Source organism: Danaus plexippus, chromosome 4, assembly GCF_018135715.1.
Source record: "Danaus plexippus chromosome 4, MEX_DaPlex, whole genome shotgun sequence".
In the NCBI taxonomy this organism is placed as follows: domain Eukaryota; kingdom Metazoa; phylum Arthropoda; class Insecta; order Lepidoptera; family Nymphalidae; genus Danaus; species Danaus plexippus.
The window spans coordinates 8,842,970-8,866,412 of record NC_083538.1 but is presented as its reverse complement, the minus strand read 5'-3'; the positions used below and the strand labels follow the sequence as shown (position 1 = coordinate 8,866,412).

Below are 23,443 nucleotides of genomic sequence, written 5' to 3'. Positions count from 1 at the left end.
ATATATTTTAAAATATATATTTATCAAGATACGGTGTTTATCCCACGTATCGCTTATGAACCATGATTACTAAGACACGTTATTTTAAACTATCAAAGAAACACTGAATGACCACAAACGTGCGATGTTTCCTCTCGGATCGTTCCTTTATATTTTTCCCGGATTCAAACATTCCCATTATAATAATTACACTATTTCTATGGTTCTCGCAAATTCCATTCACAGTAAGAAAAACATCCGCTGAAAAGGGTAAAGATATTATAGAAGTAATGTGTGTAAATAAAATATTATCCAAATGAAATGTGTACAAACAGACACACAAAAGACTGTAATTGTATTAAATATAAATATTAAAGACGTTTTGTGAACGTCCGAATAATCTCTTTTTTGCGAGATTAGAGATGTCTCCCGAGGCATTTACGTTTAACGTTAGTTGTCAGCCTAACAATAACATGCTCATTATATTATTCATGTGCGCGAATAGTAACATTGATTCAATTCTAAACCTTTTCACCGTAAACACTGTCGCTGTATAACTTTATAAAACTGTTTCCCGTATTTTGATCATTTTCTGTGTCACCGTCGCCATAAGGTGACTTTAAGAAGAGATCACTGTTGGCTTCGACTTCAATCATTATTACGATACAGAATATAAATAGTTTATTTAACATAATTCCGGTCTATTTTATAATTCACGTTGAAATATAAAAGCTATCGAACAACAATTAATAATCAATGATTATCAGAGGGATTCCGGATTCCTTTGCTCATGAATGGTAATGAATAAAATGCATGTGAGACGCGTACGAGTATGTGAAGAATAGATACTTGTCGAAACATTCAGACAGCATGAGAGGAACGGAAAACACTGATCGAAGAACAAAAACAAAGAGCAAGCCATATTTAGGAGGCGATTGTCAATAAGCGAGTCGCTCGTATTTAACAGAGATTAGACGTCTGTATCGGGAAACAGTCAGCGTGAAGCCAGCGCGGAGCCAGCGCGTCACATAAAACAGAGCAAAACGGGTTAATCCAGCCCGTAATCCCCTGACATATGTATTTGTCGTTGCGTCTTGACGTAGATTTACAATTATTTACAAGAAACTCTCGCCAAACACCGGCTGCGACCGTTCCCACTAATCCTTGGATCAGCGCGGAGCTTGTTTATGGACGCCTAATTGTCTGTGGTCGGGAGAGGCGACATCTCGTCGAAACAACTCGCGAGCGTGATTTACAGTTAGATGAATCGAACCCAGCTCTTCGCGATATTAGCGGCGCAAGATGTTTTGTGTCCGATGAGAGATGGCCGGGCTTACGAGACTTAAATCGGTGTCGTGTTACTGTCAGATGTTTTCTTTGGCGGAGGATACACACACACCTCACGTTGTAACCGCGGAAACTGCCAGCTCTCCCGACCGTACGCTGTATTTCATTAACACGTCGCGGGACCGACACTTTGTCATTAGTCAGAGCGACTGCTGAGAGTAAGTACTTTAGAGGTAGATTGTGTAATAAATATTTAATTACATGATGAAAGTAGAAAAAATAAGACACCGCTTCCTGTATTCATTTTTATTTCAAACTGAATTTTAGGTCTATGACCTTATCTGTCGTATATTGATTAGTCTTCGAGGTGTTACAATTTTTTTGACAATAACCAGGCCTCCTCTCGTAACTAAGTGTTGCAGCTGCAGCTGGCTTAGAGAACTAACCCTGACTTTTACAACACGGAGGAAGAAACATATTTATTTTTTCACCATTCTAGTTTCGGTCACCCATCCAAGATCACTCCACTCCACACGTTTCTTACCTCGCTCGCCGAGGACTACGTAATAATTACAAACAAATATATCCACGACTAATTATGAAACATATTAGTTATACTATATATATATATATTGTCGTGTCTATAACATAATTTTGTTAAAATATATTCTGTAAATCTTCGTTGTTTCTCGAGTCCGTCTTAACTCAAGAGTAACATTAACACAAAACATCAATCGTCATTCTGGAACAATCGATTCATCTTTATTCATCTTTGTTGTTCAATTTGTTTATTAGTTTTATAGTTTCATATCATATCATAATATACATAATTATTGATATATAACAAGTGAGCCTTAGCAAAACTCACCGATAATATTGAATATAAAAAAAAACAACAAACTAAGTCTTGTATTGTTTAAAATAAATAAGAATTGTATAATTACATAAATTGTCAATTAAAATGAAGGGGTTCTGCAATCTAATAACATGTGTGTCGTTTACATACTACGGACAAAAATACAAGCTATTCTTATTGCATTATTTCAAACCGTTTATTCCCTTAACTAATAAAAGTGTCAATATCATACAAGATTTAGTCAAAATGCAAGCTGAATCTTCAAATGCCAGTAATAGTTCAGCAGGAGTAGTAACATAACTGAAGGGAGCTATTTTCGACGTATCGGTTTATTGAGTCGTCTGAGTGACGGCGGAAGCTCGCGATTACTTCACTCGATGTTTTGATATCAAAATGTAATCAAGAAAAAACATTTCGCCACTAACAGCGATCATTTAAATAAAAACCGATTGAATCGTCTCTTTATGAGCGCCTCTCCCAAATTAAAGTAATATTTTCTGTGGTAATAGGAGCGCTGATTAAAATATTCGTAACCGATTCGCAGCGGCCGGCAACATCGACGAATTGCGAATTGGTTTTTTCTGTCGTTTTATTTGGTTATTACATTTCTTTAAAACCCTGTTTACGCAACCCTAATTTGTCATAATTCAGACAAGCTGCGATCATTATTTATCATTATAATCACGTTTCAGGTTCAATATAATTAAATTACAAGCGAATGATTTATCGGAAACATATTTATTGCGTCCGTCGTAACTTAACGTAGCCTCTTAACATAAATTAATATCATTAAATATAATCTTACTTCAATAAATAAATAGCGGTAGCACTTTTTACAGACAATAGACTATAATACACGACCGGCTCTGGTCCTATCACAGTCTCACACTGAACAACCGATCGACTCGCTGGAACTCCCTTGCTCTTCGTCTTCGTTCTTCGTTCTTCGTTTCCCTCGTGGCTCCTGGCCCGGTATCGTCAGGATAGCGGCGGACTGCGGCGACTCCATCAACTGTGCTTCATCAGATGTGACTCCGGCTCCGCTGGTGGGCTGCCGGGAGGTGACAGGCCGTGGATCCTGCGATACAGCTGGTGATAGGGGCTGGGAGGAGGCGGCGGCAACCTCAGCAGCGGGCTCGGCAGGGCGTACCTCCCGTACACCGATAGTAAGGGTGGGTACAGACCCACCAGAGACGCATACGGATTCCCGAACATGGGGTGAAGGACGGCACCTCTCTTGAAGGCTGCGAGCCGAGACCTAGATGCCGCCGTGGATCTCCTCCTCAGCTTGCCAGTGGTGCCACCGATGAAGACGTCGTCAGACGAAGGGTCCAGCATCCAGTAGTTCCCTTTCCCGGGATCGTCGTAGTGACGCGGGACTTTCACGAAACACTTATTCAAACTCAGATTGTGTCGAATAGAGTTCTGCCAGCCCTGCTTGTTCTCCTTGTAGTAGGGGAAGTTCTTCATGATGTACTCATAGATGCCGTTGAGCGTGAGCCGTCTCTCGGGACTGCTGCGTATGGCCATCATGATGAGCGCATTGTAGCTGTAGGCCGGTTTTTCATTTTTCTTTTCATCGGTGGTGGAGCAGCCTGGCGGCGGCGTCTCCGTACCGGTGACATCCAGCTCCGTGTCGGAGGGCGAGGGGGACCGCGACGACGCCTCCGGCAGAAGGTCTCGGATGGCGAAGCTCGGAGGACTCATAGCTGTGCGGCATCGCGCGCCGCTCGCTCCGGACTAAGCGGCGCGACTGCGGCCGGGCTCCGCCTCGCCGTCCGCCCAGGCCACAGACCCCTCCTATAACACATCCGCTGATACATGTACGTTCACCACACGAACTCTGCGGCCGCTCTGACCCGTATCTCTAGTGTATAAAGTCGACAATCCACCGCCTCAGTTCCGAAGGTGATTGTTCAGTTTTTTAATACTGTAGGGCTGCTCACTCGATAGGGTTAGGGTTCCGTCAGGGAACAGGCGGTTGATCACATCACCTCTGGTGAACATTGTTTCTGAATGTTACACGCGTTGTTTGGGAGTTTATTTAGTGTGACTGCTTTAATGGCCGCCGTTAATGGCCGGTGATGGGATTATTAATGGTCTCGGTAAACATTACACATGTTATATAACAATAAATTGCGGCTTAAATTTGTCATTCCTCGCCCCAATAAATTATTAAATTATTTTAAATGACAATGTGTTTTTTCTTTCAGTGCAACGTTTCATTTATTTCAAAAAGACTGCTTCAATTTATTATAATAGAAACTAATATATTACGGGCAATTCATTTGAATTAGTTAAGTGATTTTTTTTCTCGACGCTATATAAAGGACGAGAAACTAGAATACTTTCCGATCTGGAGCACTTGAGCTGGTACTGACTTGAGGTATAGTTTCAGAGTCACACCTTAAGAGAGTATCGAAAAAACGTATGTTTGTTGCGAGTATAGCGTGTGGAGGAGTGATGGGAAGAATGGATTAGGGATGTGTGAGTCACAGCTTCCGGCTGTCCTTAGACGAATAACTAGTATAGATTCATAGGACCGATGTTCTGGAAGAGAAGATACTTCTCGAGTTAAGACAGCATAAGCAGGAGATGCTGCTTCGTTACACTACAGACACCTGGACTTTCACACACATGTACATTTGCGAACATTGTGTTTGTAGACTCATCTTAAGATGAATTTTGGTTTTAAGTTATTTGTTAACAAGCTCTAACGATGAGATACGACACACAACGAAGCGTTTATATAGGTTTTTATTTTTATTTCTTGTAACTTATATTAAGAGAGAAAAAGTTCTGAAAAGTAATTATACAAAAACCTCATCGGTTCATTCAAGGATCATTAGTTCTTCGTAAATTTAATCGATCAATCATTTAATGTATCTTATTATGATTAAAAAATATAAAGCCATATAAAAGAAAGTGTCGTGTAGAGCTCTACAGTCTCCACACCCACTCCAAACTCTACCTCTCTACCTGACTATTGTTCTCCAACATACAGATATACACCTTTATATATAGTATTCTAAATATACAACGTTCCGCCCACTCCGCCACGCCCCGCTACGTGTCTCTACATAGAGCTGTTGTTTTATACTGTTTGCAGACAAACAGCCTCTAGGTTTGTATAGACCTCACCTCTCCTGTAGGTATCCGACTGAACCCGAATGTTGGAAAGTTATTTATAGATCGTTTCACATTAGCAGATATGTGTAGAGCTGGGTATGTGAGATAGTTTTTATGTTCATTAACATCATGAAATTACTATGACCATTGGCGTTCGTAGTTTTGGTGGTTACGATTATATACGAGTATGTACACATATTTATTACTGAAGGTATATACATGCTATTACTTATTTCAAATAACGCTATCGCAAGATATGTTCCTATAATATACAGTAATGTTTAATAATAAACTAATTCGTGTCGTAACTCGCGATAGTTTAGTTTGCAAGACAATAGGATCGCTCTATTCCGATGGTTGCAGGTTCGAGTGCTGTTTTGTCCGTAATAATTTACCTCCACCCGATCTATCTTAATTTTATTTCTAACAATAAACTATTAGAATATCGGGAACAAAGGCATGAAGAATTTAACCACAATCTTAAATGTTTACTAACCACATAATATATATACATTTTCGTCCTCCTCCCTCCACCTCCTGCCGTTCCATGTTTCCCTTACTGCAGCTCCTCCCTCTCTCACTCCAGCTCGTCAGCTCTGACCGCGAGCGTGTTTCGTCATGATTTAGGCAATCACTAGAGACACCATCAGACGCAGGCTCCACCAGAACACTAATGCTATTATAATATGTTGAAACCTAATACATTCGATGTGGTTAAGTATCGTGGCGATGTTTTGTACGAATAAGTTTGTATGATATTTTTTTGTGATAATAAGTAATAGTGATAATAAGTTCACTTCGTCCTTCAATATTCGATATATAACATTTGTGAGAGACAGCATAATTATTGTCGTGGTCGCCCTGGTGATGACGAGGTCGCAAACATTCTTCTTCGGTGATTGGAGACTGGAGCCGCCACCACAGCCTCCGCTCCGCGCTGTTTCTACACCACACACTCCCTCATATGACCGTCATCATTATCATAAAACACTGTGTAAATTCAGTTACATAGACATAGTACTTTCTATTATTATGTCATTGTAACTTATGTATACGTTAGGAGTTCAAAAAAAGCCTTTATTGTGTTACGTTATGTACGTACTTCGAGCTTGGAGCTGCTGGCTGCGGGCTACGAGCTCTGTTTCAGTAAACACAAAGTAAATAAATAAATAGTCTGGCGCGTGTTTTTCCTCTTATTGGAGCAATTTCGTCGTGAATTCGACCAGAATAAACATTTTGTAGATTTTGGGTCACGTTGTAACGTTCGTGTCGGGGATTGAGATGTGATCCTTTACTGTGTTACTATATCGATAGATATATTATATAAATAAGACGGAAACTCAGCAACGCTCTGATATAAATGTTTGTTAGGAGTCCACGAGGATTCGTTTTAAATGTTAAGTGACAATTCATTAAATGTATAATAAATATTATAACAGATTGTGATGTTTATCGTCCAAACAGAGTCTTCGTGATTAACAACAGAGTGTGAAGGAGGTCGCGGACTGTTTCCACGAGGGTCGCCGTGTTTTTAGTTCGGGGTTGAATGTTTATTTGCCGCTGTGATTGTATATCTCCGCTCGTCCGGCCATGAGGCTTCTTTGTAACCTCTCTACTGGTACGTACCAGATCGATCTCTGATTATTTAGTTAGCTCCCGTCCGCCGCCGCCGCTTGGAGTGTTTCTTTACTAAATATTTGATTCACTCTATCGCTTGTTTCGTTGAATTTATTTAATAAATGTATACAATTGTTTTTTATGGACTACCCTTTAACAAACAGTACCCCACTGTTCTAGATGTCGCTGTGGTGACGTTGTTGTGAGCCGCGCGCGCGCACTCCGGGATGCACGTTCACATTGTTACATTTGAATGTAACATTAATAATAAACTATTCGATGTTTATTTATTTTAAATTAATGTATGTGTGCGTGTAATCGATTCTGCGATCGATACAGAATGTGGATTCTGTTGATGTTCCAAATATCTGTAATAAACATCCCTCGAATCTTTAAATTGGGTCGACTGAGCTCGAACGGAGATGTCTCCTCTTAAGATGTCTCTCGGCTCGCGAGCTAATGTTGTTGAAATATTGATTAATATTGTCGCCATGTTGGATTGGCTCTCGAGGAAGCGGGCCGGATGCTGCGCCCTCGCGATCACTTTCCGGATACTTTTTTGTCTCCATTGTTACTTCGAGTGATGCGATGAGAGCTCTTCTCCAAACCTCTTTTTATAAATTTATTACGTCATAAATTCATAAATATTATTTTTATATTTTATCGATACAGAGAAAAGTTTACTTCATTCAGCCAGAGATTTATTTATGCCATAAGGATCGTGGAACTACCCCGCAGAGTTTATTAATTTATAGGTGGTATTAAAACAAAAGGAAATATTTGAGAGCACACAAAAACTTGTGAACGCTCAATTGAGCAACGTTTTATTCATTCGTCGGAAACAATGGACCCTCGGTTTGTATTGAAATAAATTCATTCGCGGAGCGATTGCGACTCCCTTCCGCTAATTGAGAACCCTTGCCTCCAATAAATAGGCTCTTTACATTTTTGTTGCACGTTCAGAGTTAAATATAACGAAACAGTTATAACATACCGACGGTTTGCAACCGGCCGATCGAAAAACGACCCTATCCGATTGTCTTAAGACACATAGTCGCCGAAAGTCGTAAATAACTCGAGTGCCTCTTGAATCAAAGTGGTAGTTGCTGTTAGTGCACCTGGACATCTCGGAAGCGAATATAAATTAAAAACATTTTCTAGCACGGACTCGACATCCACGGACATAACAATGGTATCGGAGTCGAGTCGCCCGCTCCCCGCCGAGCCTCGCTCAGACAATTAGAAACTTATTAAAGTTGTGTTACACTACAAGTCCCGTCAGGCCTTCCTTGAACAGCTGGCGGGAGAGCCCAGAGCGTGACACGATATTGAAGCTGCTTTCTATATTAAACATATATTTAGAAAATAATCCTATATAGAGTGGCCATAACTAAAATGTAGAAACAGCTTTACTTTTATACTTTCCCGAGTTATCGAAAAGAAAGAAAGAAATTCAATATTTCGAGTTTCATGAATAAGGAAAGTTTAAAAACAGTACATGTGAAGTAAGTTCTGAAAACCAGTTCTCTGTCTGTCGTCATAAAGTTTATATTCCAACGCGCCAACTGAAGGCGACACATCGCGGGATTTGTCTCACTTTTAATTGCATTCGTTTGTTTCAAACACGATTTTGCTTTTTGGCGAATCTCACGTTCTGTTGAACGATAAATAATAATACGTTGCTTATATACAATTCATTATAATTACTGTACAAGCGAATACATCTGTCATCTGTCGGCTTATAAACTTTATATACGAGTATATACAAGTTTGTATATTGAAAACTTGTGGTATACTGAAAACGGTAGGATGTGGCAAGAAACAATGTACAGATGAGGTATTGTTAAAGTTAGAAGGAGACGTTCCAACACTTGTGATCGCTGTCTAAAGAGAATGAAGCCGTTTAAGGAGATATTTATCTCCCCACTGCGTTACTTAACCCACACTCGCTAGTTGCAATTACTTCATTACAAATCCGCTCAACTCCGTCAAAAAGAAAATGAAGCGTCCTAATTTCCGTAACGGCCAGTCCGTCATCGGACGCTGTCCCACATCACAAAACAATTAAATCTATTGAAAGCCGCAAATCTCTGTAATAATGAGATTTCGGAGCACATCTTTTTTGCACAGCATCTGTCGTGCCTCGTGTCCGTTTTTTTTCTAACTCCTTTTGCAACAAGTCGATCCGATTTGTCACCGGGGGGTCCGAGCTGTGTAGTGACGATTACTTTTGAGTTTTGTTATTTGTAGTTTGTTGCACGTACGTCCTTTGATTGTCCGAACGCGACGGATTTGCGTTTTAAAAGATATTCCATTATGAGCATGGACCATTTGGAACTGTGAAGAGGATTAGAGAAAGTATTGAAGTTTACAAATAAGCAACGTTATAATAAGAGAAATACAAAGACTCACATATAAAAATATAAATGTCTATTCATATCTTTTGATGCACATTTCACTGTATTGCATACTGGGCAGTGTGTTGCCATGTGACAAAAGCTGAAACAAAATATTGTACATTTTATTGAAATAATTACTTAAAAGCTATGAAAGCAACAAATAATATTATTGAAGTAACAGTCCAGGATAGCCGTACTTCCTCGTCTTGTAAGTAGTATTATTGTAATGGGTCTCAGGAGACATTTCAATGTATAAATCAAACGATCGGAGACGATTTAATTAAGACCTTAGCTTGGTAGATGGTACCGCGCAAGGGAGAACGGTTCTTTGTGCGACAACTAGTGTCGCTTTGTTGGCAAGCAGTGGGAGGTGGACTCGGTTTCAGAACGCACCTGTCCCACCGGACCAGAGACAACTATGACTTTTAAAACGTCCAAATAAAGTTCAAAACATTCTGCGGAGTCGAGAGAAGCGTGGGTCTTTTATAGAGTAACGAATGTCTCAATATGGCGCGACGACGTGTGAAGATTGTATTGTCGGTTTCTGACAATGGCAATAATTGATCGTGTCGAGTCTCCTCATACAGATGTCGGCTCACCCTTTATTTGTAGCTCGTTACGAAATTTATTTCATTTGTTTAGATATCTTTATGTAGGTTAGGAGTAAATCTTTTGACACGTGAAGTGGCGTCCGTCCTATATTATTATTTTTTTTATTTACGGTCACCGCAAGACTTCTGAGTTCTGACATTTTAATTTTGTCTTCCCAGAAGGATGGTTACAATACGCGTCATCAAAAACAAATTAAAACTGTAAAGATGTTAACGGAATATGAGTGGAATTATTTGAATATCTTAAAATGCCTTTATAAAAACGTACAAGTCAAATGAAACGACAATCATTGACGTTAAAACAATTCTTTCAATTTAACCGTAAACAATACAATTCATCTCAAACTTGCCTATCTGTTTGCGTCAAACAAAAAGTCAAGTAAATTATTTTTATTTTATTTTTAGAATTACTTCACTGTTTTCTTAGTATGTAAAGACTACATACACAATATTTGTATTTGTAACGAATGTTACCCTGTTATATACAGCGGTGCATCAATATTGAATTCGTGCAACATTGAAATGTAAATTCCCGATGAGTCAGTGAAGCCAAAAGACTGTTCCCACTCCTGAGGTGGCTCAGCATATAAATGAGATGTTACTTATAAATATAAAAATGGTGTTGGCAGTGTGTGTTGTGTCCACAGACTGGAACAGGGAGCTCTTACGTATGAATTGCACAAACAGAATAATAAAGGCTCAAGAACTTCTAAATATTGTGCTAGAGTGACATTAATACTCAGTACTGTGCTAAATATTCCGCATACTTTGGTAATCTTTGTAACAAATGAATCTCCAGTTTATTGTATAGAAAGAAAATGATTTAAAGAGCGTTGAGGTTGCATTATTCGTATAAATAACAAGAGTGATCTTCTTCCTCTTGTCAAGTGTAAAGCAAGTAAGGCAAGGCACTCTATCAAATGTAAAAGCCAAGTTCAGCCGCAGCAGACGTTAGAGACGGCACGATTCATCAAATGTTCTGTCAGTCGAGCTGTCAAGATGAAGCTACCGTGAGCGATTTTGTGTTTAAGCTATTGTGTATATAAATTAACTTGCTTAACAGACGTTCTACGAGATTTTTTCAAATACTTTTTTTAACAATTAATGCAGATTGCATTTAAGTAAACAACTGTTTTATAAAATCGTTCGTCTGGTTAAGGATTTGTAAACATAAATCCCGTTTACAAATAGTCATCATTATCAAAACATTACAGCGTTGTCCGCGGGGCGCCAATTATTGTCCTGGCAGCCCCATCCGAGCCGGACCGAGACTGCAACACTGTTCATTAATGGCAACACGCGCGAGGACACGCGGCTATATTTTGTTAAAATAATCACCTATCTCAATGTCTCAAACACGCAATTATAATATATAATTTATTTACGCCCTATATTACATTTGTATTTCACTATAAGAGTACCTACTCAGTGAGCCAAGTGAATCTGAAGTCATCAGTACCCAATAACACAGTCATAAAGCGGGACGCCGCTCCGAGCCGGTCTGGTAATATTCTCACAGAAGTCCCAGTGCACTCTAATCTTCATAACAAACGGTTTATTGTGCAATTAGTATTGAGTCAGCGACGCGGAGGAGCACGCACAATGCCGCCGTGTTTAGTACAAATAGCGTTAATCTCAGCCCGCTGACGTCGACGATTAAACACGAAATGCTCCCGCCTTTGTGGAACGTATCGCCACTCGATTTCACAGCTTGGACTTTTTCTTTTCTTGTATAATTGTGGGAAAAGAACACTCAAACTTTTCGCGAAATCGATTGTGGGATATTTCTCTCTATTATTGTGATCCAACAGAGTGTAGCCATTAAATGTTTACCTCCGATTCAATAGCTGAGTGCTAATTGGCGGAGATTTCGAAAATGTATTGTTTTCTAACAGATTGATTCCATAGGATTTTATTAATCAAAGTCATAGTTATTATTAAACTACTTTGATATCTTTCCTGATTTTGTAATTTTTTAAATGTAACTTTAGTTTATTTCATGAGACATTAGCCCGAAGCTACAACAATATTATTTTTGCTACAAAACCGCGGGGCCTCAGTAGAAACAAATTAAAAAAAGACGTTACAAACAAACAGACCGGCGGGCAGATCGCGAGTAATCCAACACAGTTTACTGTTCAGAAAAAGATTAAAACCATTGACAGAGAGTCGTTGGGCCCGCGGCCCGGCGTCCAGCCTCTCGTTAACAATTAGTGGCGAAAAATAAAGAAAAGGGCGATTAAGGTCTCATGGGGCGGCCGGGGCTGCCGGGGGCCGTTCGGGGCGGCCAGGGGAGGCTCGGGGCGAGCTTGTGGGAACCCAGGTATTGTTTTGGATGAACCCACACAAAACGTTCACTCGCGTGTTTGACTTCGCTAAATAGACAGCCGGTGTCGCTGACTCCGCTCCGATGAGAAACCAATACCTATTGAAACGCATATGTCGACTGTTTATTGTTACGGCCGTCGCCTAACACAGAACCCATTAACACAACATTACGCTCCGCGGCCGCGTATTGTAAACGGTGATTTTATAATTTAACGTCAAATGATTTAATTAGTTTAAGATCTTAGTATTTCGTTCCTATATCAGTAGTATGCTGCATTTAGTATTTAACAATTTCAGTTTTTTGTGTAGTAATAACGAACAATTTTGTAATTATAATCTACTCAGCTGGGTGGCTGGTCTGATGAATGACAGTCGACATTGAACCAGCGGACGCGAACTGGTTAGCGATCTTCGTGTTTTGAAGACGTGACTAATTACCCACAGATTTTCCACTTGTTGCCAAATCGAGAGGTTATCTAGATGAGGCGAGTCATAGTGAACCATTAGGCACGCTCCGTGTGCACTATCTGACGCCGGGCCGAGCCTCGCAGACCCTCAGCTCCGCTACTCGGCACGTGTTCGGAGTGACTCTACTCAGCACGTGTTTACGAGCTATTGTCTCCTGTAGTTGTGACTCGTATTATATTGGAGGGCTAGATGATGATGCTTCACGATTTTAACATATAGGAAGTTGTCATCGAACAAAGATACGTTTTAGTTCAAAGTGATTATCACGCTTCTAATTTGAATTACAAACAGCCTTGATCCAAGTTGATATTTATTTACTTAACGTTATGTCTTAGGGACTACAGTTCGACTCATCAGTTAATTGAAATTATCAATTACAATGCAAAAAGTTACAATTACTGTTGCATATTAATTAAATACCGCAAAAAATTAGCCTTTTAAACTTTTTAAATAACAAAATTATTTATATAACTTTGTATTTATGGAAGATTAATCTTTAGTTTTCAACTGGAACCGTAATTTAAGGTACTCGGTGTCGGTAAAATCACGTCACTAGTCCATTTAGATAAGAATTCTGTGAGCTAGATGCAGGCTGAGAGTTAATAAGCCTTTTTAGGGTTCTTGGAATACTGAAGTTGACTTTAGATTAATATAATAAATAATGGCAACATTCTACTTCATCATCATCATCATCCTATAGGAGCCCACTGCTGAGCAAAGGCCTCTCTCACATGGAGAAGATTAGAGCATTAATCACCACGCTTGCTCAAGACGGGTTGGCGATTTCAATCTTATAATTTAAAATTATAAGACCAGGTTTCCTCACGATGTTTTCCTTCACATTCTGCTTACTTATAGCATTTTAAATATAAGTCTAAAAACATTAATTCCGCTGGTATTTTAACTTATGTCGAATAATTCGAAAACCTTGTGGGCATGCAATAAAATTATGATTACATGATTAATAAATGTTAAACAAGTCAAAATTTACCCGCAGATATATAAATTGAATTGATTCTGCTTTTTCATTTTTAAGAGGTTTAGATCGCCATCTTTTGAAACGTAGAAGTATATCGTAGTGATTTTATTTATACTGCCATCTTGTGTTGAATAGCTAAAACTTTCATGAGATTTAGTAAATGTAACGTTAAACTAAACATCGAAATTTTAATAATTTTAGTTAGATATATATAAATAATGTATATAACAGAAAACTTAGCGAGTCCAATATAATAACCATAGAATATCATCAAGAATACAAAAATAACTGCATGAATAGCAAAAAAATGTTGTTTCAGCTAATATGCTCACTCTTTTGATAAATTTGAAGTAAATATTTACGTGACTACTAAATAACGATAACATTACAAATGATGTCGATAATATTTCTCGCAAAATGTTTCTCCAGAGTCTGCAAACAAGCAACACGAGTTGCTCACTTTACGTGAAATAAGTAATTTGCTCCATGTTTTTCCTTTCATCCAGTACAAGATGAACTTTTATCACATATAAAACATTCACAACCGTGAACCATTTTACATTGGAGATCCGTGGTTTCAAGTTACGAATTACGATCAACAGAGGGCCAGCAAATATTTGATGTCGTATAATTGTCATTCGAAACTCCCATCTCAATTTGCAACTTTTTGATGACCCTTACGAAAAAACCTGCTCGTAAAGCTAGGGTAAACTTACCTTACAATATTTTCTTAGTATACATCTTAAGCTCTATATGGCCAACTTTACGAAAACATGAAAAAAATGTTATTAAGTTAAATAATATTTAAGTTAGAGAGATCTACAATTAAGCATAGTTAATTTTAGTTTAAGGATTTGTAAGAAACCTAGAGCAGGCCCAGGTTAGGAAATGTTTTTGTTTTTAAAAATATAACGTTATGTTATGAAAAGTCATAACCATTGTCAATGTCAAATTAGAAAAGGGCTTAGTAGATTAACATAAGAAACTAATAGATCATATCGTTAACATGAACGTTCACAAGCTCTGGGAATATAAAGAATACGTGAATGTGAACGGTATGATGCTGAGCAGCGAACTTATTTCGTTGTTGCAGAACTCGTTAACACTACTGCAAGTGGAGAATCATTTCCTCCACGTGCAATACTGGGGCCAGCTATATGCGGTGGACGCGGACTACCACATCGCCGTGGGCATTAACAACGACGCCATCAATGACAGGAAGTATTTTTATACCACCGACTTTAAATTCTGGGGTCTCCTTCCGAAGGCCAAAAAAAAGTACAAACATCTATCTTTATTGGCAACTTATCCGTTTCGCGGTGACCCGGCGTTGAAAATTAAGGTGTTAGATGAATCTCTAGAAGATAATAATCCCGATAGATGTCAGCAAATGAAAGAGGAAAGCCGACTCGCTGCTACGATAAGCAACATCTGCGATGAAGCGGAAATTTGCGCCAGAGGGCAGCTTTTAAAAAAACCCGATGGCACGACTGTCATTAACCCAAACTATTACGGTCTGACCGCTGCCGAAGCGAAACATCTCAAATCGTATCAACACATCCGTATTCCTCAGCATCGCTGGAATTCCAATTTGCTCACGCGACCAGACTATAACTACAGTGTGGATTTTCTTGACTCTGTAGATCAGGACATACCAAATGGCTGCTGGAATTTATCACTAGAACAGAACGGTAGCGTCGCATACCTCAAGAGCTTGTACTGGCCCGGCATGATGTACTTCCATAAGATAAGAACTCCCGAAGCTGGCTTTCTATACGTGGGCAATGGTCGAAAAAATCTTGATGTGCCATTTTTGCTCTAACGGTCTCTAAATAAATAAAATGGGGCTTTCTATTTTATCGTTTATAATTTTCGCATATAATTTTTACTAATAAATATTTGAACTCTTATTAATATTAAAGGTTTTCTATCAAACAATTCGTTTATTAATATATTAAAAGCTATAACATCCCTATCGTATGTGTTAAAATTTATAAAATCTCTACTGATCGCCTAACATGATGTATGTGGAGTAGCTTCAGGTCCTATTTATACCCAAGACCTGACCGGCTGACTCTGACCGCTGACGAACCCATTAAGAATTAACTCGGGAGATGTTTCATAATAAATTAATATATATATATATATATATATATATATATATATATATTCATTCTAAGTATCTAATTTAAACAATATTATAAATTATTTTATCCCTCACTTCCATAATAGCAAGTCTACAAAATGTCAAATCTTCTTGTTTATATGTCATATACATTTATTTTAGAGTTATACAATTTAACTTTCATTTTTACTACTGCAATTACTATATTGTATAAATATTTATTGTCTATGGACGATACAAACTTCCATACGTTTTCATTCATTCTTTTATAAAAGCCGATTGTCGACACTTAAAAAAAATTGTATTCACTTGGCGCCTATTTGTATTGTAACCGGCGTTTTCAGTTTTTGTTGATTTAATTATTCAAGAGGAGTCTCAAGGATAATCTTAAATATAATCGTCCGACATGGCTACAGACGTTACAAAATCAGTTGAAGACGCAGAAATGACGGAATGTGAGGAAGATAAAGTTGTAACAATGATGGACGTCTTGCAGGAACAAGAAAATTTTGAAGAAGATGCTAACGCTGTGTTGGGAGGTTCCGATGATAAAAACTGTACATATTCTAAGGTTTGTCTGGCCATATATTAACCAAATAACACTTATAGTTAAACAAATTTACATAACATGTTTGAATGAACACCTGTTGTCAACACTCAACATATTTACAAAACGCAATTGAAGTCCGAAAATTTTGTGATCGGTATTCTGTACTTTGTGTACTTTTTTAAAGAAGAGATATATATTATAATATGTAACAGTAAAGATATATATTAAAGTATTGTTGGTACTCGTTAGGCTAATAAAATTCTGATTGACAGTTGTAATTGTATTATTTGCAGGGCTACATAAAGAGACAAGCATTGTACGCCTGCATGACCTGCTGCTCTGAAGCGAAATCTGACCCAGCTAAGAGAGCAGGTCTTTGTCTAGCCTGCAGCCTCACTTGTCATGAAAATCATGAACTTATAGAACTGTATACTAAACGCAATTTTAGATGTGACTGCGGCAACTCAAAATTCAACTCTAATCCTTGTCAGTTAGCACCCAAAAAAGCAAATTTTAATGAGGAGAATAGTTACAACCAGAATTTTAGTGGAGTATACTGTGTGTGTCGGAGGCCATACCCCGATCCAGATTGTGAAACTGAAGATGTAATGATCCAATGTACCATATGCGAGGACTGGTACCACGGCACACATTTAGAAACAACTGTCCCTAACAGTGAACTCTACACAGAGATGATTTGCAAAGGATGTATGGAAAAATATGACTTTTTACATTCCTACAGTTACATGGTTGTAAATGTTGAAAGCTCCGATGTTGATGTCATTAATGTTCCTGAGAATGGAATTAAAACTCGCAATGGAGACTTCAAAACAGATGCCACAGCTGTTGAAGATAGTGAAAGGTCTCAGGAAAATGAAGATATTAGCCTCACTCCTAAAAAAGAAATTTCTTCTATTGATGAAAACATTGAAGAAAATAAAAAGAAAGTAGAAAATGATGGAACAAATAATTCTAAGATGGAAGGTATTTCTGATGTTGATGTTAGTGTTGAGAATCCTTCAAGTGAAAGTCTCATAACTTGTAACAATAAAGACAACACTGATATTAAAGAGGAGGGAAGCAATGCAGACAATACCAATGACCGAGATACTAGTAGTGACCAGAGCCAAGATATTATCAATAGTGAGATCCAACGAGACATGGAACTAAACACAAATAATACTGCAAAAGAAATCGAAGACAAAAATGCTATGAAAACAACTAGCGAGGTGAAAAATAGACAAGATGAAAATACAGATGAAGAGAAGCCTCTGGTAGATTATGAAAGTGAAAGCTGCAAGTCAAAAATGAATTTAGATATCACAGAAACAAGTCAGGAAGATATTAAGACTACACATGAGAACGGGAAAATGTATAAAAAAAATGATGCTGACAATACTATCAACAGAACAAGTGAGTTAAATAACTTAGAAAAAGGAGAAGGGACAGAGGAAAAAACGGAAAACTTGGCATCTCATGATGAAAAAGATGTGGTACAAAACACATCAAAAGGAAAGGAAACAAAAAATGAAGGTGGTGGTAACTGTAGCAATCCTGTTGACAGTAATTATACAGACGCTGCTACTGATGAAGTAACAGGGGACAGCAATCACACAGGATCAGAAAAAAGAAAACTTTCCACAGAAGAAACAACAGATAGTTCAGTGAGTAAGAAAAGTAAATTAGGAGAGGTGACTGACAAACCATGCACTTGTCCTAAAAATGACAAAAAAGTGTACAGAGGAGCAACATTCTGGCCCTCAACCTTCCGCCAGAGACTCTGCACATGCAATGAATGTCTGAGCATGTATAAGGACCTGTCTGTTATGTTCCTTATGGACACTGAAGACACAGTCGTCGCGTACGAGAGCTTGGGCAAGGAGAAAACCAACGGTAAGCCATCACAGTATGAAAAGGGGCTCCAAGCACTTTCATCGCTGGATAGAATCCAACAGATCAATGCCTTGACAGAGTACAACAAAATGAGAGACAAGCTATTAGACTTCCTTAAAAGCTTCAAGGACAGGAAAGAAATTGTCAAGGAGGAAGACATCAAAGCATTCTTTGCCGGAATGAAGCCCAAGAGGGAACCAGAGGGTGTGTACTTTTGTCGGTGATCACCAAGCTGATGTCATATTTTTGAATCTTTATCCTTCCAGGTTTAAGGACAAAGTGCTTTAATTTTGTAGAACTTGACAGATTAAATAATTTTTATTTTATTTATTATCTCTTAATTTCTTGAAACATTTATTTATTACTGTGTAGAAAGTAACATTTCAGTTAAACAAAAGGGCTATCTTAATCATTTTAATAGTACTTTAACCGCCACCTAATTTAATTTTACAACAAAGGCAATTACATTTATTGTCAGTAAAACAAATCTAATATTATACTTATATAACAAGAAACACAAACTTCTGTGAATACAACGAATGAAGTAAAATAAAATACCTCTTAGTTTAAATGTCCATCAACGATATATTATATAAGGAGTGTAATAAAACAATGAGTGAGAGACAATTAAGTTTAATAAGTAATAAGAGCATGATCACGCGTAGAGGATATCATAGTGTCCAGGCCGGTATAGCAGGTGGACCAGCGGAGACGAGCCCTCGGGGAAGTCGTGGGCGATCACCTGGAAGAGACACATTATACAGCTGGAAGTATTCCATCTCATCACCTGGTACTTAGCACTTGGTACTATTGTGTTTATTATATCACAGATTAAAAATATTTTTAATATGTGAATGTGAATTTTTATACTACCCACACTTTACATAAGGACGGTACACAATGTATGTATATACATATAATTTTATAATTTCACCAAACTTTCCATAGCTTCATATAACAGACAAGGATGCTGTGGTTCTGTATACTGACGGTGCTGGTTTTTATGAGGATATTTCCATAAATTCAAACATTGTTTCAGTGGTTACAATGTTAGTAGTATTTAAAATATAACAATGTACTCTGCAACTGTTGAGGTAACAAGCATAAAATGCCAACCTGACTGCCTTCCCCCCTGTCCATATACTTGACTCGAACACCAACATTTAATGCGTTACTCAAGGCGATGATGTGAATGTGGTCAGACTCTTTGTACATCGGCTCCACTTCCTGGAACATACAACTATACTATACATCGTTCCACATAATGACTCCTTGTTTCTACTTTGAAAGTCTTATTGTCCAAAGAATTTGAATAATTGGATAATAATTAATTCAGAACTCAGTATAAATTCCACAATAATGCTGTAGTTTTCAAATGAAATCAACAATTTAAAAGTTTAATGTCTAAAATGAGACTTTAAAAATTGGTACAACATCACATAGTCCGTGCAGGGCTTGAGGAAGATTCATTGAGAGGGTCGGAAATCTTATATAGATTTTTATATATATTTCACCACAAACTGTATGTGAAAGTTATAAAATAGTTTCCCCACTCGAGATTGTAGCAAATGAGTTGCCTTCACAGAAGATGTCATTTCATGTTTCTTAAAATATGTAATTATATTCAGGATTAAATAAACTGCCCTTTCAAGGATAAACAAGTATTATTATGCACTTATCAAGTTGCTTTTTGTTATATAATAACATTGTAGATTTGTTCAAACCTACTGAATTTAGTTACTATACCTGTCGACAAAATTCTGTGACTGTACGGGGACCTTCTATGAAATTCTGGTAGAAATCATGCTGGGTTTGCAGCTGTCCTGAGGTAATGAGGCGCAAATAAACAACTATGTAGTCCGAGTAGCCCTGCTTATTAAATTTGTCATGAAGTTCCTCTCTGATGGAGCTGAGCTCGTCTGGGGCTCCCCCTGCCTGCTCCCCCACTCTTTGTACAACTTCCATAAACTAAAACATTATATATATTAGATATATAATAGGAGAGCTCTTACAAGCACTGTTAAAAGATAACATATCATTTTGTTTAACTGAAGCAGAATATGTTTTTTGATTCCTTTGTAATCTCATCAAGATATAGATGGGAGTCGGTGACTGTCTATGATAATGGATAAATCGTTGACATATACAAACTTCTCAGTAAGAAGCCGTTACTGGAGCAGACAACATGGATAACAAAAATTGAATCCATTCAACCCTGACCTATGTGATTATTGAAGCCTTAAAAATCAACTGCATGGTATATAGTATTGTTCAACAATATCGGTATCGGATCGTGTACTAACTGGGTAAACTGAACGTTCTTTACTCCGGTTAATTTAATTAGATAGTAGTGACAAAAAACTTGCAAAATATAACCAAAACAAACATATATAACCTTAAAAAGGTCGACTCACCGTTTCATAGAAATCCTCTACAGTGAACTGAGGGAATCCTAAAGCGACCAGTATTTCTTTTGAATTCTTAGCTATTTCATAAAATTTATCGTATTCTTTTTTATCAGTGAGTAGGTGCTCTAAATACCCGTAAGAAAAAGCCCGAAAAAAGCAATTGCCGTCCGGACGAGTTCTTCTAATAGATTTATATTTGGACGCGAGATCTTTAACTTTCAGCATATACACGGGATCTTCGTTATATTCTTTTTCTAGTGAGGACAGCTCCTCGAGATCGCCGACGAGCGGTATACTCTCGGATATCTGAAAACAAACACAAACAATGACATCCTACCTTATAAATTAAAAGACCCACACTTACTGACTCAAAGTGTACAAAATTATCAGCGTTACCTCTTTTTCTATTTCACGTTGTTGTTTCATTATTAATTCATCTTGATTTACTGAATTTTCAATTAAATTACCGGTACACGCACTACTACTCGATGCATCGTCCGCCATTTTCAAATTTAATAAAAATAAAGGTGACAGTTTTGACATTGACTGTTGCCGGAACAAACAACAATCGTATTTTTTTTCATTTATTTCATTCGTCACTTTCACAGATTCTTTGCACAGTTTTTAAAATGTCACATAATTAACATGTATATATAAGAATATAATTTTTGTATAAATGTAGTTGAATTATATAAGGAAAAAAGAAAGCTTATTCTTTTTTCATTAATTTGTTTAAATTTCTATGAAAACACGAAATAAAAGTATAAATGATCTATTTATTTGGTAATTAATCAGCAAACATGTCTTCTATTTTCTTTTGCACTTCTTTTTCAGTCTCAGAATTGAGCTTGTCGGGTAGATTTTTAACGGCTTCCATATCCATATCGGGAGTTTCATCATCCGCTGTAGTTTGTCCTTTTGCCTGGAGAAAAATTATAAAACATTTTACATATGTATTTACCTTCTAAAAGCATTTGAAAACGGAATCCTCAAATATGCATAAGACATGCAAACATTAAAGTATTAGATAATATATTTTTAACAACGGGAGACTTAAAGTCCATCACTTTAAAAGTATTTTTTTTGTTTTAAATGAGAAATATTGCTGTCTAGCTTATATCATATATTAGCTTATATTTCCTGCATTTGATTAAAGATCCCTTATATCCGATTATAATTTTTTATAGATAATATAAGCATCATCCCAATTTGTAATGAATGTAGTTCCAACCTTCTCTCTCTGTTGTTGTAGTTGCAACAGGGCTCGCTCTAGCCTGTAGTTGTCTGCTACGAGCTGTGCCCACCGCCGGCGGAGCGCCCTCAGCCGAGCGCCGCTGGCCGTCTGTGACCGTTTACGTTCCCAGTTCACCGCTGCTATTTGTTTCCTGATCAATTCAGAAATATGTTTCTCACTTTTTAGCAAAACTTACATTAATTTTATGACTTTAATAGTTTTGTACAAACTTGTGTTACGTTTTCTAAAATAAAATATATATATACATATATACAATTTTCTAAAAAAGGGATCTTTGATGGAAATTAACAGAGATAAAAATAAATATTGGAAATTTAAATGACCTTAACAAATGAATGCTTAAAATACTATTATCTGGATAACAAAATAAGAAATTTGAATGATAATTACCTTAACTGCGCATGAACATTTTGTGACTTCACGACCAATGCTTGGAGGACATGTAAATATGACCGCCATGCCTCAGTGCTGTACTGTAGTTGGAGTTCCAGGTTCAGGACGCGTGTCGCTTGGTGGGACAGCTGGGCGTGGGAGTTATCTACTGCCTCCGCCCACGCTGTGGGCTCACCGAGACGACCAACAGGAGGAGGGGGAAGTTCATACCTGAGAAGTTGAAAGTTCATTCAATATTAGGAGGTTATGATTACTAAGCGACTTACCAGGACCTTTTAAAATGTTAGATCTGAGTACCAGCTTTCCAGACCTGCTTAGACACAAGATTAACAACTGTTCGCCAAACAGAAAGAGAGAATTAGAGATGTAATATAATTTTCACCCTTTTCATAAATCATTACAAGAATGACATGAGTGACACATGAGTGACAATGAATAGTTTTTAAGGAAGTGTTCATTGCTAAATGCAAACAGTACAATAAAAGTTTTGCCATTATCATTTTGTTTAACTCCTTATTTATTATGTTAATTCACCTTTTCATTGATAATGGTTCCATTGGCAGGCGTTGTTGTACCCGCTCCATTTCTCTCTGTAGAGCTGCTGTCTCGAAAGCTGTGCTGGGCTCCGGACCAGCATTTTCTAGATAATTTTTCGTGGGTCTGTATCTACGACATTCCTCTTCAACCATGGCCAAGGCCTAAAAACATTAGGAGTGACTAATAGTAAGAACCGACGATATAAAGGCATCTTCATCAACGTAGTTTGGTATAAACAAAATATATCGTATCCTATTTGTGTACATTATTACTTAATTTGGTTAGTGTAATTAATATTAACGTCTTCTTAATACTCCTAGCTTACAAATTACAATACAAATATAAATAGTAATCTTACCGCTTCTCTGACACCCGGATCATCGTATCCTTGATCAATGTACGGTAGTGCGTCTACTATCACCTCTCCAGACATCTTCTTTTGTATAATTCAATATTAGTTATTATAAATGAAAATTCTGTTCCAAATAGAGCAATTTACAATTTTTTTTAATGTGTTTTCAGCAAAGTAGACATTAATTCTACTTTTTGTTATGACAGAACATTCAATATGTATATGACAATCGTTGGTTTTGTCGTTTCAATAATTAGTATTGCCACTACGTTTTCTA

The 23,443-nt window shown here is 37.5% G+C and overlaps 5 protein-coding genes across 5 annotated transcripts; 2 read left to right on the top strand and 3 right to left on the bottom strand.

Annotated features, from left to right (window-relative positions):
• Window positions 1-2,841: 2,841 nt before the first annotated feature.
• Window positions 2,842-3,885, bottom strand: LOC116768686 (fork head domain transcription factor slp2-like). Its single transcript, XM_032659474.2, has one exon. The coding sequence runs from the start codon at window positions 3,827-3,829 to the stop codon at window positions 3,131-3,133; it is 699 nt and encodes a 232-aa protein (XP_032515365.1). The 5' UTR covers window positions 3,830-3,885; the 3' UTR covers window positions 2,842-3,130.
• A 10,714-nt stretch (window positions 3,886-14,599) lies between these two features.
• On the top strand, window positions 14,600-15,591 carry LOC116768582 (radial spoke head protein 9 homolog). Its single transcript, XM_032659326.2, has one exon. The coding sequence runs from the start codon at window positions 14,660-14,662 to the stop codon at window positions 15,473-15,475; it is 816 nt and encodes a 271-aa protein (XP_032515217.1). The 5' UTR covers window positions 14,600-14,659; the 3' UTR covers window positions 15,476-15,591.
• Window positions 15,592-16,028: 437 nt separating this feature from the next.
• LOC116768407 (putative E3 ubiquitin-protein ligase UBR7) lies at window positions 16,029-18,547 on the top strand. Its single transcript, XM_032659118.2, has 2 exons — window positions 16,029-16,349; window positions 16,622-18,547. The coding sequence occupies exons 1-2, from the start codon at window positions 16,185-16,187 to the stop codon at window positions 18,443-18,445; spliced, it is 1,989 nt and encodes a 662-aa protein (XP_032515009.2). The 5' UTR covers window positions 16,029-16,184; the 3' UTR covers window positions 18,446-18,547.
• Window positions 18,548-18,838: 291 nt separating this feature from the next.
• LOC116768408 (ubiquitin thioesterase otubain-like) lies at window positions 18,839-21,186 on the bottom strand. Its single transcript, XM_032659119.2, has 5 exons — window positions 21,026-21,186; window positions 20,636-20,935; window positions 19,968-20,189; window positions 19,338-19,448; window positions 18,839-18,963 (listed from the first exon to the last, which is right to left on the bottom strand). The coding sequence occupies exons 1-5, from the start codon at window positions 21,170-21,172 to the stop codon at window positions 18,877-18,879; spliced, it is 867 nt and encodes a 288-aa protein (XP_032515010.2). The 5' UTR covers window positions 21,173-21,186; the 3' UTR covers window positions 18,839-18,876.
• Window positions 21,187-21,385: 199 nt separating this feature from the next.
• On the bottom strand, window positions 21,386-23,405 carry LOC116768733 (pre-mRNA-splicing factor SPF27). Its single transcript, XM_032659536.2, has 5 exons — window positions 23,173-23,405; window positions 22,812-22,975; window positions 22,275-22,487; window positions 21,861-22,014; window positions 21,386-21,551 (listed from the first exon to the last, which is right to left on the bottom strand). Exons 1-5 carry the CDS (start codon window positions 23,245-23,247, stop codon window positions 21,417-21,419), a joined length of 741 nt encoding a protein of 246 aa, XP_032515427.1. The 5' UTR covers window positions 23,248-23,405; the 3' UTR covers window positions 21,386-21,416.
• Between the last annotated feature and the right edge of the window lie 38 nt (window positions 23,406-23,443).

Excerpts from the sequence above, each read along its gene's own strand:
- LOC116768407 (XM_032659118.2), top strand. The coding sequence starts at position 16,185 with ATGGCTACAGACGTTACAAAATCAGTTGAAGACGCAGAAATGACGGAA. Across the intron at positions 16,350-16,621 it reads AAAACTGTACATATTCTAAG|GGCTACATAAAGAGACAAGC; the intron begins GTTTGTCTGGCC and ends TATTATTTGCAG.
- LOC116768582 (XM_032659326.2), top strand. The coding sequence starts at position 14,660 with ATGAACGTTCACAAGCTCTGGGAATATAAAGAATACGTGAATGTGAAC.
- LOC116768733 (XM_032659536.2), bottom strand. The coding sequence starts at position 23,247 with ATGTCTGGAGAGGTGATAGTAGACGCACTACCGTACATTGATCAAGGA. Across the intron at positions 22,976-23,172 it reads ATCCGGGTGTCAGAGAAGCG|GCCTTGGCCATGGTTGAAGA; the intron begins GTAAGATTACTA and ends TAATGTTTTTAG. Across the intron at positions 22,015-22,274 it reads AATGTTCATGCGCAGTTAAG|GAAACAAATAGCAGCGGTGA; the intron begins GTAATTATCATT and ends TGAATTGATCAG.
- LOC116768686 (XM_032659474.2), bottom strand. The coding sequence starts at position 3,829 with ATGAGTCCTCCGAGCTTCGCCATCCGAGACCTTCTGCCGGAGGCGTCG.
- LOC116768408 (XM_032659119.2), bottom strand. The coding sequence starts at position 21,172 with ATGTCAAAACTGTCACCTTTATTTTTATTAAATTTGAAAATGGCGGAC. Across the intron at positions 19,449-19,967 it reads TCACAGAATTTTGTCGACAG|GAAGTGGAGCCGATGTACAA; the intron begins GTATAGTAACTA and ends TGTATGTTCCAG. Across the intron at positions 18,964-19,337 it reads ACAGGGGGGAAGGCAGTCAG|GTGATCGCCCACGACTTCCC; the intron begins GTTGGCATTTTA and ends TGTCTCTTCCAG.